The sequence below is a fragment of the Prionailurus viverrinus genome, chromosome B4, assembly GCF_022837055.1.
Source record: "Prionailurus viverrinus isolate Anna chromosome B4, UM_Priviv_1.0, whole genome shotgun sequence".
NCBI lineage: Eukaryota > Metazoa > Chordata > Mammalia > Carnivora > Felidae > Prionailurus > Prionailurus viverrinus.
The window spans coordinates 26,032,508-26,049,342 of NC_062567.1; the positions used below are offsets into that span (position 1 = coordinate 26,032,508).

Below are 16,835 nucleotides of genomic sequence, written 5' to 3' on the forward strand. Positions count from 1 at the left end.
AATGGAGACTTAGAAAGGTTAGGTAACCTGTCTCTGTCTCTCAAAAATAAATAAATGTTAAAAAAAAATTTTAAATACATATATATAAAAAAGTGGTGCCCGGGTGGCTCAGTTGGTTGGGTGGCTGACTTCAGCTCAGGTCTTGATCTCGCAGTCTGTGAGTTTGAGCCCTGCGTCGGGCTCCGTGCTGACAGCTCAGAGCCTGGAGCCTGCTTTGGATTCTGTGTCTCTCTCTCTCTGTTCCTCCCTGCTTGTGTTCTCTCTCAAAAATAAATGTTAAAAAAAATTTTTTTTTTAAAAAGGAAGGTTAGGTAACTTGCCAAAAGTCGCACAGCTAGAAAGTGGCAGAGCCTGGATTTCAATCTAGGTCTGTCTGATTCCAAAGCCTGTGTTCTTAACCATAATGCAAACAAATGAACTGCTCTCAGAATTCAGTTCTAAACAGTAAAACAGAAATTTGTTGTGAAGTAAAAGGGATCAAATTTTGAGAACAGGAGGGAAATTGCACTAAATGAATCATGTCATCTTAAAATTGTAAACAGTAATGAAAAAGAACAGAAGGTAATAGAAACATGTTCCTCAGGACTTCAGATTACAAAGGGTTCTGAGAAAGTTAAGTATGAAACTATTATTAAGAGACTAATTAAGGATGTACAAAAGAGATAAAAATCACTAGAATAGCATGAGAAAAACAGAAGTCCATAATGAGTGAGTCTAGTCAAAACAAAAAAGTTAAGGCCCTAAAAAGAGATTTTAAAATATTCAGAAAAAGACTAATATGAGTAGACTTGCATAGCCCAGAGAATAAAATGTTAACAGATAATATAAGACAGAGGTATTCCCATTTTATTACCACCTTCTACACAATTATCCTCAAAATGGAACAACAAAATAAACACTGCCAAGAAAGACTTTAAGGCTGAAGTGGATAAGACATCCAGAGAATGGATTTAAATGAGCCCAGGTTTTTAGTTATAGGAGAAATACATTCCATGGATAAAAACTTCACAGCCACCAAGCTAATTTTTAAAAGCCATGGGGAATGAAAAGTTAACAGCAGATTACTAACTTGTAAATGTTATACTCATTTTCAAAAAGGAAAAATGATAGATTATGGGAACTACAGACAAGTATACAAAATTTCACTAAGGAAAAGCTATGGTTGAACTAAACTCATTTCCTGTCTCGATACGGTCACCCAACTGATACTCTGGGGAAACACCAGCCTCATGTACCATGACTTCATAAAAGGATCCAAATTTTTCATCAAATTTTTGTTGATATGTGACAAGCTAAGAACTAGGTAACTTTTTAAGAGAATCTGAAGTTGGATGGATACCCAGTGTGATTTAATTAACTGCCAAAAACCTTATTTAGTTTTCAGAAGACTAGGCAAAGGAACACAGCCCATTAAGCCTTTATTAAAACTTACTATACTTTGAGTGGGGGGAGAGGCAGAGCACTGGGCTCAATCCCACAAATCATGAGATCATGACCTGAGCCAAAACCAAAGTTGGACACTTAACCAGCTGAGCCACTCAGGCGCCTCCCGTTAAGCATTTTATAAATGATTTAGAGTCATATTTTTCAAACAACAACACCTATAAAAAGCTTAAAAAAAAATTCCAAGTCCCTGACGACATATCAGACTTATCAAATACGCTGACAGCCAACATATATCCCAATAAGATAACCATAAAAACAACACTCAAAATATAATCAAGAGCTGAAATGATAAGATGGAATCCACACTTTGAAAGCTGATAGTCAAATTTTATTTTATTTATTTTAATGTTTACTTAGGAGAGAAGGGGAGAGGGGGAGGGGGAGAGAGAGAGGGAGGGAGGGAGAGAGAGGGAGGGAGGGAGGGCAAGCGAGCAAGCGAGCAGGGAGAGGGGCAGAGAGGGAGACACATAATCAATCTGAAGCAGGCTCCAGGCTCTGAGCTGTCAGCACAGAGCCAAATGCGGGGCTCAAACTCACAAACCATGAGATCATGACCTGAGCTGAAGTCGGACGCCCAACTGACTGAGCCACCCAGGTGCCCCTATAGTCAAATTTTAAAACTCCAATACTCAAGTGTGGAAGAGGGTTTAACGTTGGCCACAGGAGATGTGAAAAAGATCTGTACATTTAAGTTGCCCATGAGCTTATGAATCAATAACTGAGTAGTGAATGTGGGGCATCCGGGTGGCTCAGTCGGTTAAGCATCGACTCTTGATTTCAGCTCAGGTCATGACCTCAAAGGTTCATGAGTTCAAGCCCTGCATTGGGCTCTGTGCTGACAGTGCAGAGCTTGCCTGGGATTCTCAGTCTCCTCTCTCTGCCTCTCCCCACCCCCCCCCCACCCCATCAAAAATAAAGAAATAAACATTAAAAAAAAAAAAAAGCTCATGTAAAATCTTAGGCTGTACTGATTAAAAAAAGTATGTTAAAATCAAAGAATGTAATGTAATTGTGTTCTATGACAGATTCATTTGGAAAATTACTTGATGCCTACAAACAAAAGAGGACACTGCCTGTTCCTCTTCATTGTAATCATTTATAGAATCAAGTTAGTTCTCCATCTTTCTATGAAGATTTCAACATCCAGTCCACTGTCTCTCATCAATACTATTCCTGTTGTAATTCTTGGTGGTTCCAGTGTCCATTTAGTAGATGATCCTATTAAAATACCCTGGTCTCTCAGATCCTGGGCCTAGTTTTCTCCATGATCTCTTGTCCTTTACTCCTTCAGATGTCAATTCTACAGTTATATTCTAGACCTTTTATTTAATTACTAACTACACTGTTTCCCTAAGGCCAATTAAGTATCTACCCCCTATTATTCCTTCTAGTACCCTGATTCCAACAAACCTTTGACCCCACAAAGACTATAATATACTAACCTTACCGCTTCTTTTCATGTCCCTCAAACCCATTTCTCCCACCTGTGCTCTCCTTCCCCTCACTCACCGTAGATTCTATGGTTCACTATTATCATCATTCTCTTGACTACAGCCTCAATTAATTCTCCTGCCTTTCTCTCCCTCTTTTGTACTCATCTGGTAAAACACCAACTAGGTAAATTCAACTCTTCTGGCTACTAACTTCAAGTGGGCCCTTAATGCTGCCTGGCAATACTGCCACATTTCCCTAATCCATTCACTTCTATTGCCAAACAACTTCATTCTTTTTCCTAGGACCCCCTCCCCCTCATCTTCATTCTGTGATGACTTTGCTCCCTGTATCACATACAAAATGGAATATGAAAAGATCTGCATTTTTCTTCCATCACACCTATAGACTTCTCTCCAAAAACTCTACCTGTTCTCCTGTTACTGGATGAATTGTCTGTGCTCCTACTTAACCCTAACCTGTCCACTTTTATACCGAATCCCATCCCCTCTATCCTAGTATTCACTGGGATATCACTCATACCCTCTCTCAACTCTAGGGTTCTATGGTTTTAGAAAATATAAACTTGGAAAATCTTAGTACAAATTAATAGTATTAACTGGAATGTACACACTTCCTCCAGCATTTTTCTGTTGAACACAAGAGAAGTCTTTGGGGAAGAAATAACAATGGAATGGAAGAATGATAGATTGCTACCATTTTCTACTATTTTTTAGAAACTTGTCTAACTATTTTGTAGTCATTCTCATGCTGCTGTATTTCTGTAACTGCTACCTTAGAAACTCTCCTGGGAATACCTAATAGAAATGCATCTTTTAGAATAGGTGTGTTAACACTAAAATTCTTATAATACCCTTCACTAGGTACTGTATATGAATTAGATCATGGAATTTGAGCAACAGTGTGTTTACTAATTGTATGTTATCTTTTTTATTAAACTGTCTTCTACAATTAACTAAAAACGGGGGGGGGGGGCAATTAAAATGAAAAAAAAAATGTTGGGTAAATGGAGAAGATCACAAACAAATTTTACTTATTGCTGGGACAACATAGCAATATATTTACCTTTAACAATCTTCTTTGCACAATCATTATATACTTGCTCTTGAGAGGTGTTTGACTGGAACACTCGGTCAAATGCATAAGGCTTGGACTGAAAAACAGAAACAAAGGTGTCAACATCACAAATTAAAGGTGAATGGACACTTCTAAGCTCCTTTAAAGATGTCATCATATATTTAACCTTTGAAATAGAGTACTTACTATGCATTACTTCATGTCATAGTATCTTTGTAGAAAGGACCTTAGGGATCACTAAGTACAAATTCACTAGAATAAACTTTACAAAACCAAAAATGTCTTTGTTAGATTTCCAGGGCCTAGCACTACTATGATAGTGAAATATTGTTGAGTGAATTTTTATTTAATGAGTGTCTACTCTGGCAAGTACTGAGGCTCTATTTTCAATAGTATCATTTTGCAGACAAGGAAACTAGAATCCTGAGAGGTATAAACGGTGTTAATGACAAAACTAAAATTTAAATCCAAATCTCCGTTCAGTTCAGAGCTCCTTCCACTACTCCCATTAGGCTTTTCATTTTACTGCAACAGCTTTCCAATCATTCATTCATTTAACAAATATTTATGGAATGCCTAACATACTAGACATCTTACTAGAATGATGACCAAGATAGATACACTCTCTACTTTAATGGAGCATAAGTAATAGTGGGGCAGGCATCAGACAAATAATTAAATGACTAGATATCTGACTCATGCAATGGAGTGCTGTGACAGCATATAAAAGAAGAACCCAAGTCTGGGAGAAAGCAGAAATATAGCAGGGAATGACTCTGGAGAAGGGATGTTTAAGAACTGAAGAATAGCTCACTACCTGTCTCTTCAATACTAGTCATGGGAGGGTGAGGGTGGGAAGTAGCCTAGCTAGGTATTGGGATGCTTAAAGATCCTACGGCAGAAAGCTTGTAGAATGCAGGAAGCCAAAAGAAGTTAAGTTGGAAGTTTAAGGAGCAAAGATCAAATGTAAATGACAACACAATGAAAAAGGCAAATAACATCTTAGTGTTATTTTGAAAATAGTTTTGACCTTCTGGGTCCCCTGAAAGGATCTTGGGGACTCATTTAGAACACTGCTGATATCGTATGATGAATGAGCCACAGGGATGAAATGAAAAAAATCAGTGTCCATGCAAGTCAAGGAAGAATTATCAAGGAGGGACTGATTGTGTCAAATATAGCTGTGAGGTCAAGGCAAAACTGAAAAGTATCCAATGACAAAGGTCAGACTGGAAAGAGATTTAAAAAGTATTAGAAATAACTGAATAGAGCAGAAATCAGGCTACAGGTCTAAAAAAATTTTTTTTAAAGATGGGTAAGACCTGAGCAAGTTTAAATGCTGGCAGGAACAATCTAGTAATCAAGGAGAAAAAGTAAGCATGCACAGATGAGAGGAGGGCAAGGGGATTCTAAGTATTTGAAAGGAAGTGTATGCCTGCTTTCTACCTGCTCCTAAAGGAAAGGACAGACACTGGACCCTAAAATATAAAACAATCATGACTTCCCAAACAATCCTTAACATTACAGAAGACTTCTCAGGCCTTAGCTAAAAAAAAAAAAGACCTTACTTTTTAGAAACTACATCCCAGTCTCCTTCCCCAAAGTCTGCAATAATATAATGAAAATTACAACAAAACAGACACTCTTAAAGGGCTATCCAAAGTCATTCCTAATTCCCCTTCCCCATGCCAGTTTCCACTACATACGTTGGGAAGCTAACCACCAGATAGCCTAGTCTCCTTGCAACTAGTGGACACATGACCCAGTTCTGGATTCTGTAAATAAAGTGATGGTCTCCTGAAGGGTCTCGGGGAAACGGTTGTTTTCTGATAAAAAGGACCATCTCAGCTGAAGCTGCCCTTTCTCCTTTCTGGAATGATGGAGCTGTAGCATCCATCTTACAAACATCATGATAAATCAATTAACTTAAGGATGACAACAGATAACAGAGTCATTAAGTAGTCGAGCAGTAAGGGCCTATCTGCAGACTTTTTATATTTGAGAAAAATAACCTCATATTTATTTAAACCATTATTAGTTGTTTTCCTTCTGCAGCTGAAAGCATTCCTAAAGGATATACTAAGATGACCTCACTTTGGTATTCAATTAAAAGTAGGCATCTCAATGTCTGATTATTCTTTGCCTAAATGTCCTTTCACTAAGGTTCTACAAAGACATTAACATTCAATTTTACAGGTGCAACTAAAAAAAAAAAAAAATCTACTCTTTTACTGATTTTATAAGACATAATCGTGATTGAAAACAAACACATGTACAATCAAAATAACAATCCCCATCCACAGATAAACCATGCTAATTCTTCCTATGCAAAAAGAAAGTAACTTTTCCTCTGTATGTATCCAGCAAACATTTAGCACCTATCAGGTATCAGATATCGTAAATGATTAACAGAGTTTTAGAAATGTTATTTAGCTAGTACAGACTGTAGAGTTCAAAGAACAGAGAATAAGGCTGGGTAGAATCTTGAATACTAAGGTAAGAAGCTGTATACTAAGATCTAATGTAAGTGGTCATGCAATGTTAACTGAATTGAAATGGAGTCAGCATCTGGCATTAAAGAACTCATGGTAAAGAGTCAAGAACAGACTGCAATTAGCCAAAATATACATTTAATAAAAAATGTATAAAAGATACTACGAAAACAAGAATTAAACAATGATTAATTCAAATTTTGCTTGCATGAAACAAACTAATCAACAGAAAATAGGTAATAGCATGAAGACAATTGCATCCTCCAAAGTAAGTCAAGTAATACAATTTTGTTAAACATTTCGAAAATATAAAGAAGGGTGCCTGGGTGGCTCCGTTAGTTGAGCGTCAGACTCTCAATTTCAGCTCCGGTCACTACTTCGAGGTTTGTGGGTTCAAGCCTCACATAGGGCTCTGCACTGACCGTGCGGAGCCTGTTTGGAATTCGCTACTCCCCCCCCCACCCCGCCCCGCCCCTGCTCTGTCCCTATCCCACTTACACTCTCTCAAAATAAATAAACTTTAAAAATTTTTAAAATAAAAATAAAAAATACAAAGAACAGGAGTGCCTGGGTGGCTCAGCTGGTTGAGTGTCTGATTCTTGGTTTCAACTCAGGTCAGGATCTCAGTTTCATGAGTTCAAGCCCCCTGTCGGGCTCTGCGCTGACAGTGTGGAGCCTGCTTGGGATCCTTTCTCTTTCTCTTTCTCTCTTTCCCTCCCTCTCCCCTGCTCACACTGTCTCTCTCAAAATAAATAAACTTAAAAAATTATATATGTATATAAAGAACAAACACGACTGAGTTTTAAGTCATCTCCATTATCACATCAATAAAAACAGTGGTCTTAAACTTTCACTTAGTAAGAGATATACCCAAAATAATGGATAATAGTAAAACCTGCCTCAAAAGTACTTTTATACAGCTGTTTACTATAGCATTCCTTATCGCAAATACGCAAACTAAAAAATAATTAAGCTAGGATTGAGTGATTTTTTTTAGATGTTAGATCATTGTTAAATCAAAAATTAAGTACTTATAAGCATTAAGTTGACAAAAGTTTTATTTTAAATTCCAAAACTAAACTATAATTTTGTTAAATAAGGCAAATGTTTTGATTAGAGATCAAGACCTGAAGTTACTAACTGACCATAGCTTCCTGGGATGAAAAACAAGATACATGAAACATAAAAACTTCTAATGGGTCTACAATTAAGGGACATCTCTTAATTAAAAATCTTTCAAATGAATTAAACAAAGGAACACTCACAATCTAGACATCCGTTATCTTAAAAATCCTGGTTCTTTGCCTTGAAATGTACATTATATAGTCTTATTTCTATGAACCTTCAGAGATACCCCAAGTCATAAGATACATTCATATCTGACTTAGGCTTCAAGTGGACAAAACCAAATAGGAATGTTTATCTGAATTGCAACCATACCTCAGATTTCTTTTTTTTTTTTTTTTTAAGATTTTAATTTTAGGTAGTTTCTACACCCAACGTGGGGCTTGAACTCAAAATCCCAATATCAAGAGTTGCATGTTCCAGACTGAGCCAGCCAGGCACCCCATACATCAGATTTCTTAGTGAAGTGGTTCCTGTTTGTATCTGCAGAACATCAAATCTGGTTATAAAGGACACCCTCCTAGCAGGCATATATACCTTTCTCTAAAATTTTGAGTAGTGATCCTCAGATCACATGGGATTATAGCTTATCAGATTTTCCTTAGTTTGACAATGACTGTTAGCTAAGATTCCACAACTGTACAGGTGTGATGATGACTTCTTCTCTTTTAATGTTTACTCTTAAGGTAATTAGGATCAAACACCAAATCATCATTCACTTGAAAAGAGAAATCATGTTGAGCTATAAGCAAGGAACTGGACAAGATTATCTAATTAGGTTTTACTTTCCTCTAATTTCAATGAACTGCAACAGCCTGTTTTTGGTTCTGACAGCCTCTACAGTATACCATATAAGGAACAATGATTAATAAAGATACTTAATGATACACATACGCATGTTCCACTTTTATGATGCATAAAGAAATAATTTTTTCTATTGACTTTTTTTTTCCTGGAGTTTTCAGCAGGCTCATTTCAACTAAATACGGTGTTTCCCTTGTCCTCCTTTTTTTGTGGATAGCAAGTTCTCTTATTTAAAGCAAATACGTTCTATTTTTATCATTTAAAGGTTTTCCTTAAATAATCCATTTATTTCATTCAATATGTGATATTTATACCTCTTTAACAAGCGCTTAATTACCAAAAAAATCTGTATGAAAGTTGCAAAACACAGAGAGACACTATAGGATTACAAGATTTGCCTGCCATGGGATATTATATTAAAATCACTGATGTAACAGAAAAAAGTTTGGACAATATATTGGAAATTGAACTTCAATGAAAATGAGAATCCTTAAAAATTATCTTCTAAAGGAGCACAGATTATACCTATAATTCAGTAACATTATAAACTACTTACTCTTTAAATCTTGATTTAACCAGAAGACTACAAAATGTGTTTAAATCATGTTTAAAATAATTTAGTTTTAAATGACACACTGCAGCAATTCCTTCTTAAAACCATTTCTTTTGAATCAGGATCCAGTAAAATGAACAAAATAAACCAACACATGACTTTACCTAGAAATTTTTAAATTTCACTCTCTCAGCTATTCCTTATAAATTCCCAACCTTTTAAAATATAAATTCATTAAAAAAATTGAGACCTCAGAGTAACCAATGACCCAGTAAATGCAGATTAATTCTTGAAAATAATGAACTAAACCTGTCCTCTTATATTTCTTAAGGCTACAGGACTCCGTTGTATTTTTGCTTAAACTTAAAAAAAAAAAAAAAAAGACTAAAAATGCTTACCAGTTTACTTAAAGGCCAACTGTTATTGCAGATTCACAACTCAATCACCTATTCATTATTTCTATTATCATTTAAATTTATTTACATTGTTAAGGAACGTCCAAGAACTTTATTCAAAGGGAACAACCTAGAATACATGTGTGCTTCCAGTGGTAATTACTTGTTTTAACTGTCCTCATATTTTATGTCATATTTGGGCAGAAAGTTGCCTTCTCAATACATCTTGTGAATCCTAAATCCTATCATTCCAACAAATGAATCCTGGTAATACTTATAGATTTGTTTAAACACACACACAAAAATCTGCAGAAATGAGGCATTCTTAATACAAATCAAAAAGGAAATAGCTTCAATGTGTCAACCACTGTTATTGCTGAGTAATCACAAAAACTCTGAGCAACTAGTAGCCAGTCTGTCAACAACCCAGGCCCTGCAAGCCTCCTCTGATTCCACAGAAGATACCATCCTAAAGGAAAAGGATGACTACTTCTGTGCTTAACTTCTTAGTCTCACCATGGTATCATTTAGTTTCTCTCATGAACTTGTTAACAAAAAGCCAGCCGTACAGTCTTTACACAGTAGTGGTTGGCAGTTGTTAGTAATCTAATGATTTGTTTGCCAAAAGCCTACCAAGCAACAAAGGGCTATGACACGACACTCATTACCTAGAGCTTAATTCTGCAAACTTTCACGTAGAAACTCCTGAAGAAGTTCAGTCCTATCTCCTATGTCAATGCTCTTAATCATCAATGTCCCATCTCCTGTGACCCTTTGTCCTATTTCCAAATTAGGCTGTGCAAACAATATGCTAAATATGGAATGCCATTAGAGAAAAGATTAACATTAAGATTTTGTACCATGATAGCAATGTAGAAAAAAGTTCTGCCACAATTGCATTACCAAGAAAGATAAATTTAATTTTTAGTCACAATTAGGTATGTAATATTCTGCTACTCATTTTAATCTTCTTAACCTGGAAATTCTATTTCCAGAGGACCTTTTGATACCAGAGATCAGACCACAAAAAAACCAACCTTACATTCTGGTTTCCCTGACAATGATCAGCCAACTCTAGTTATGTTTTATATTTTATAGTACAAAGGACACTATTTCTCCGTCCTTAAGATTATCAAAATCAGTTTTTCTTCAAGGCAGAAGTAGAGATCTAATGCTAACAAGAAATCAATCCAGCTTACTGGTCAAATTTTAATTTTTTTTAAAAGGCTTACCTTTATAATTATAATACAAAAAGTTAACACTCTTTGCTATGCTCTTACCCCATAAAACCCAGTAAGAGATTACAGATTTTTCTGGGCACTTACTTGATCCAATCTGATCTGCTAGATCTACTATAAAATTGAACAAAATTGATCACTCCGATTTCAAAAGAAAACTCACTCTTTACAGTCCTCAATTTGTCATTTATAATAGTTAACATGAACGTTCATTCATCACTCAAAGGATGGGTGGGTGAACATTTGAGGTACAGGTATATTTGTAGTTGTTTGATAATTTTTCTTTCTCCCGTGAGGCAAACAATACGGTTCAGCAAATAGTTGTATCTTTATCTCCTATAAAACTAAGTATCTTCACTATTTAAGGTACAATAGGGCTAGTCTTAAAGCTCAACGTTCTTAGCTAAACTTTAATCTTGCACATGTTACAAATGGTAAACTTGGGGTAGTCCAAAACACCAACAGCATCAGTAACTGTGCGCGGGCGCGCGCGCGCGCGTGGGCGCGTACACACACACACACACACACACACACACACACACACACAGGCAAATATGCACTAAACTTACACCCCGGACAGTTCCTCCAGTGCCCCAGGTGGGGGAGTGTCCCAGACAGAGACCAGGCGCCTCCCTTCTCTGGGCACTTAAGATCGGGGTAGGGGCGATCCAGGAACAGCCAAGGAGCCGCGCAGTCTCCCTCCCCAGGGTTATCTGAACCGGCAAACTCTACTCGGGGGCGGGGTTGGGGTCATCACTGCTAGCTCTCAATTCTGCACCCCGCCACTTCCCCGAACTCGGGGCCCGGCCAGGCCCGAAGGAGCTAGACTGGGGGTAGGGGCGTTGGTCACTCACCGCGATCATGACCGTGTCTTCTCCCTGAAACTTGGCGATGTACTTATCGCCGCGGTTCACCTCAGACTCATTGAGAGGTCTGAAGCGACACATCACTTTGATGTTGCACTCGGCCGGGTCCGCCATCTTCCTCGCTGCCGGGGCCGGAGACCGGGAGCCACTCCCCGCCTCTCAGTCTGGAAGGAAGCAGTCCCGAGCTGAGGACAGGGGTCGCGAAGGCCGAGAGAGTCAGCAGTCTGGCGCGTCGCCCGCCCTTCCCGCGGCGGCGGTGGCCCGGGAACCCAGACTCGAAGCGCCGGCGCCGGTAGCAGTCGCCCTGAGGCTCACTTCCGATCCATCATGGCAGCCATGGCGGCGGCACGGGTGGAGAGTCTGCGGCTCCTCAGTTTCTCCCTCGTCGGCCTGGGCAGACTGCACGGGTCCGACGGGATTCTAGACACCGGAAAAATTGCCACGTCCCTCTTCCTCGGAGACAGCAGGCCGGCCCCGCCGTCCGCCCGCCGGGCAGTCTGATCGCCGGCTTGCCGGCAGCCGCCCGACCACTTCAGAGGCCGAAGACCGGCGACTGAGCGGCGGGATGGGCGGTGCGCGCGGAGCACGGCGCACGCGCGGCGGGTCCCAGCCGAGATGACCAATCCGCGTCCGCGCTGGGCCGCGCCGCCGCCCTGCAGCCACTCTTCGCCCTGGGGTTGCCGATTCGAGTTTTACTGGAAGCTCTCCTATAGAAGTACCTCTGGTTGCCCCGCCGCCTGACCGGGCAATTCTCTGGCCGCACGATTTCCCAGAGCGAAGGCGGACGCGCTTAGTTTTCTCTTCTTCAGGGGTCAAGGGATTTGTTAAAACTACCTTATGTTGTAGCTTGTTTAAATAAAATACTGTATTCCTAATAAGGAGGTGCTTGCCTTCTGTTTGGTCTGGAGATAAAATTGGTTCCTAGCCCACCTTTTTAGAGCGCTTTCCCAGAGAAAGGAAGATTGGAAGCGAAGGGTGGGGCTTGGCTCTCTGGTTTAAGCGGTTACTCTTTACTGAGAGAGTGCGTTGGGGAGACAAGAAAGAAAAAGGACATTTCTCTTAAGGAATGCAGAAGATTGCTGAAGAAATGTGGAAGAGCAAGGTGGTTGGGGAGAAGGGCCTCAGTCAATCGGAGGTCCCGCTTCTCCGGTAATAAATACATGGAACTCGTCCATCTCAACACTGAAGGAATGACTGACCTGAGTCTGAAGATGGTCTTAAAAGACCTGGATAAATTTGTGGATTATATGTCAGCTAAAAAGCTGAAGTGGCTTTTTAGAAAGGTGGATACCATAATGACTCTCAACTGGAAGTCTCTCTAAGGTGCTGTGGAAGAACTGCAAAGACAATCAGGAACCCTTTCTCTGGTTTGTAAAAAATGAATGATTGGATTGTACAAACCTCCAGTGCTCAGTCTTTGCCCTACCATCCAAATGCCTTCAGAAATTAATCCAAACTTCAACAGACGCAGCTTTGTTGATCCACAGCAATGAGGGAGAGTTCACACCTGAGGAACTCTGGGACATCTCGCCAAACAAAGGGAAAGATGGAGTTAAAGGGCTCTGGGGAAGTGTGGCATTTAGGTAAAATTTTAATAAAATTGTGTTTCAGTAGGCTCCAAACAAAGCAGAGATGTGACCTCAGGTCTAGAGTACAAGTGGACCCAAGGTCCTGTTTCCTTGGGGACTACAAAGTTAAGATAGATGTGGAAAGTTGTCTTCAGAAACCTCTGACCCAAATCTCTGCACCTGTCTTGGAAGTCAATCAAAGCAGCTTCTCTATGTCTTAGAGCCTCGAAGAAAGAGTAGGATGTTTTATTCTTACTGATATAATTTCAAACAATGATTCTGATAGTCTATAATTTTAGAGAACAAAATTTTCAGTGAAAGAGAGCAGCAATCACTCAAAGAAGGAGGTTGTTGTGGCAGGTGGGCCACTAGTTTTCCATCTTTTTAACAGGATTTCATGACAACCCTGTCCTCAGCACTCTGCTCTTTCTCTGAGCCCATGTCTTCAACAGTTGCTAGACTCTCATCTACAACCCTGACCTTTTCACTTGTGTGACATTCCCATTCCTCTAGCAGCTTATAGGCCACCTTGTTTAGGATGCATTACCTTAACATTACATTTGACATTCTAGAGACTAATTAATTATCCTCTGCTTCCTGCCAATACTCAGTTCAACTGCTCAACTTTTCCAGTTTGATTACCAGTATCAGCATTCTTCCATACTCAGGCTATGAAAAAGTTCCAGGTACCTCTAACTCCACTGTTTACTTCATCCTTTATACATGCAGAAGAGAAATCTGGTAGTTTGTATCTGAAGTTCCTCAACTTCCACTCCACCATTCCTTTGTGTCTTCACCTCAGACCTGGGGAATGATTGGTCTAGAGCAGTGATTTTCAAAGTCTCCGTGGAGTAGGGGTTCCAAAAAGGTGACTCAGGTGACTCATGGGTATGGGACAGGAAAGGAGGTTGATGGAAGGGCCAAGGAATTAAGCTCTGGAAGCATCTGCTGTTTAAGTCACTTTGGTTGCAACTGTTGCCTCTTCCTTCCTTCTGCACAGCAGATTCTGGAAGCACAGACTTTATGAAAACAAAATCCAGAAAGGGAAGTGTCTGCAAGAGCCTTCTGCTTTCGGATCTGACATTCACACTTTTTCTGGGCAAGGGAGCATAAAGAACCTGACTCTGCCTAGGACCAGGAAGGAGATAAATGCTACTTGAAAAACAAAATATTTCTAAAAACATGTCCTGTCACATCAGTGAGGAATAGTGGTATCAGGCAATAGGCTTTAAGAATTATTTTCATAGTGAAACTAAAGATTGACTTTTTAAAAATTGGTTAATCCCAGTTTTTCTTCCAAATATGGAAAAGACTGGCATTATTCCACATTAGCAATGAAACAGGTTTCCTTGAGGACACAGTTTGAGACTCATTAATACAACTTTTTTCTGATGAAAATGTGAGTGGTACTTGTACCTATACAGATTGATTGAGATTTAATCTTTTTACTAATGCTAAAGTTTTAAAAAACTTTAAACAACGTTGGCACAGTAAAGACAGAGGCATTCCTTTTCTTTTCTTTTCTCTTCCCTTCTTTTCTTTTCTTTCTTTCTTTTTTTTTTTTTTTTTACCATGTTAAGTATAACTTTAATCCCCATTCCCCCACCTCTTCCCTTTGGTAACCATCATTTCTCTATAGTTAAGAGTTTGTTTCTTGGTTTGTGAATATCTTCCATAAAACACTAATAAAAGAAATTCATCCTCTTTGGTTAAGCTTATTCCTAGATATTTTATTGTTTTTGGTGTAGTTGTAAATGGAAAATGGAATTGTTTTCTTAATTTCACTTTCTGCTGCTTCATTATTAGTGTACAGGAATGCAACAGATTTCTGTACATTGTTTTTGTATCCCACGACTTGACTGAATTCATTTATCAGTTCTAGTAGTTTTTTGGTGGAGTCTTTCAGGTTTTCTATATATAACATCATGTCATCTTCAAATAGTGAGAGTTTTACTTCTTCCTTACCAATTTGGATGCCCTTTATTTCTTTTTGTTGTCTGGTTGCTGTGGCTAGGACTTCCAGTACTATGTTGGATAAAAGTGGTAAGAGTGGACATCCTTGTCTTATTCCTGACCTTAGGAGAAAAGCTCTCAATTTTTCTCCATTGAGTATGATGTTTGCTGTAGGATTATCACACAAGACCTTTATTACGTTGAGGTATGTTCCCTTTAGACCTACTTTGCAGAGGGCTTTTATTGTGATGGATGTTGTAATTTATCAAATGATTTTTCTGCATCTATTGAAATGATCATATGGTTTTTATCCTTTCTCTTATTGATGTGATGTATCATATTGATTGTTTTACGAATATTGAACCACCCTTGCATCCTGGGAATAAATCCCACTTGATCGTGGTGTATGATTTTTTCAATGTATCATTGGGTGTGTTTGCTAATATTTTTGTTGAGGATTTTTCCATCTGTATTCATGAAAGATATTGGCTTGTAGTTCTTTTTTTGTGCGGTCTTTATCTGGTTTTGGTATCAGGGTGATACTGGCCTCAGAGAATGAATCAGAAGTTTTCCTTCCTCTTGTATTTTTTGGAAAAGTTTGAAAAGGATAGGAATTAAGTACCTATACAAACTTAGAACATTAAATCTCCATTGTGGAAGTTAGCCACCAAAGATGATCCTCCAACAAAGCAAGCATCCCTGGATTTAGGCCTCTCTCCTGGCCCTTTGACTTACTTGTAACCATATAATGTGGCAGAATTGTGATGCACTGCATGCTATCTAAGACTAAGTGGGAAGAAGTCTTGTAGCTTCCACTTAGATCTCTTGGAACACTCTTTCAGAGAAGTCTCAACTGCCACATAAAAAGATCAACTACCCTGCTAGAGACGCCATGTTTATGTAGGCACTCTAACCATAGTCCCAGCTTATCCCAGCCTTCCAGCTGTCCTTACCCAAGCTCCAGACTTGCAAAGGAGGCCACCTTGAACTGTCCAGACCAGTACACCCTGCAGATAAATATCAGTGAGTAATCTTAAGTGACACCCTTGGAACGGAAGAATCACCCAGCTGAGGCCTGCCCAAATTCCTCACCCACAAAATCATGAGATGTCATAAGATGGTTATTGTTTAAAGATGCTCAATTTTGAAAATTTATTAATGGCAATACACAACTGGTATGAAAACACACAACTTGGAACTTAAAATTTATCTACCAGAAACGACCCTATTAAATGTTACTTAAGCATAATATATGTACTTAGATTGGACTATATTTTAGACTAATTATAGTTAGAGAGGGCCTAAGAATGTAACATTATTTATAACATTATTACTATGAGAAAATTTGTTTATATTTAATGTGAAATGACTTTTTAAATGGACATTTAGAATAGGAAATTACACTATTTCTTTTTTTGAAATGTGTACAAGAGGCACCTGTTCCTTTCCATTTCTATTATCCCTTCCTAGTCCCAAGCCTTACTACCACATGCCTGGATTACTAGGACAATGCCCAGCCTCTTTTCCATTTGATTATTCAGTAAGTATGGGTTGAGCTCCCACTACCAGTCAGGCACTGAGACAGGTTCTGGGGATACAATGGTGAAAGAGACCAAACAATTCCCTTCCATATCCACTATTTTACATACAATAATTTTCACATTAAATATCCTAAAACCTTTCTTTATTACATCATTGCATTGCTCGAGAACCCACAACAACTCCCTTTTTTCTTACTTAAGCAAGTTCAAATTCTTCTGCTTAGAGTCCAAAGCCTTCTATCATCTGACTTCCCCCTATTTATGTAGGATTTTCTCACTGTTCAACATCTTACTTTCTTGATTCCTGGCAACTGGCCTTTTCACT

The 16,835-nt window shown here is 38.8% G+C and overlaps 1 protein-coding gene across 3 annotated transcripts in view; it reads right to left on the reverse strand.

Annotated features, from left to right (window-relative positions):
* Positions 1-11,570, reverse strand: part of KIF5B (kinesin family member 5B) — a 49,356-nt gene extending 37,786 nt beyond the window's left edge. For 2 of the 3 annotated variants that reach the window (XM_047866419.1, XM_047866416.1), the window contains exons 1-2: positions 11,437-11,570; positions 3,964-4,051 (exon numbers count right to left, since the gene is read on the reverse strand). In XM_047866419.1, coding sequence (XP_047722375.1) covers positions 3,964-4,051; positions 11,437-11,562 — 214 coding nt within the window. In that variant the 5' untranslated portion in view covers positions 11,563-11,570. The remainder of the gene's footprint in view (positions 1-3,963; positions 4,052-11,436) is intronic. The other variant, XM_047866417.1, reaches the window with a different exon arrangement.
* Positions 11,571-16,835: the final 5,265 nt, after the last annotated feature.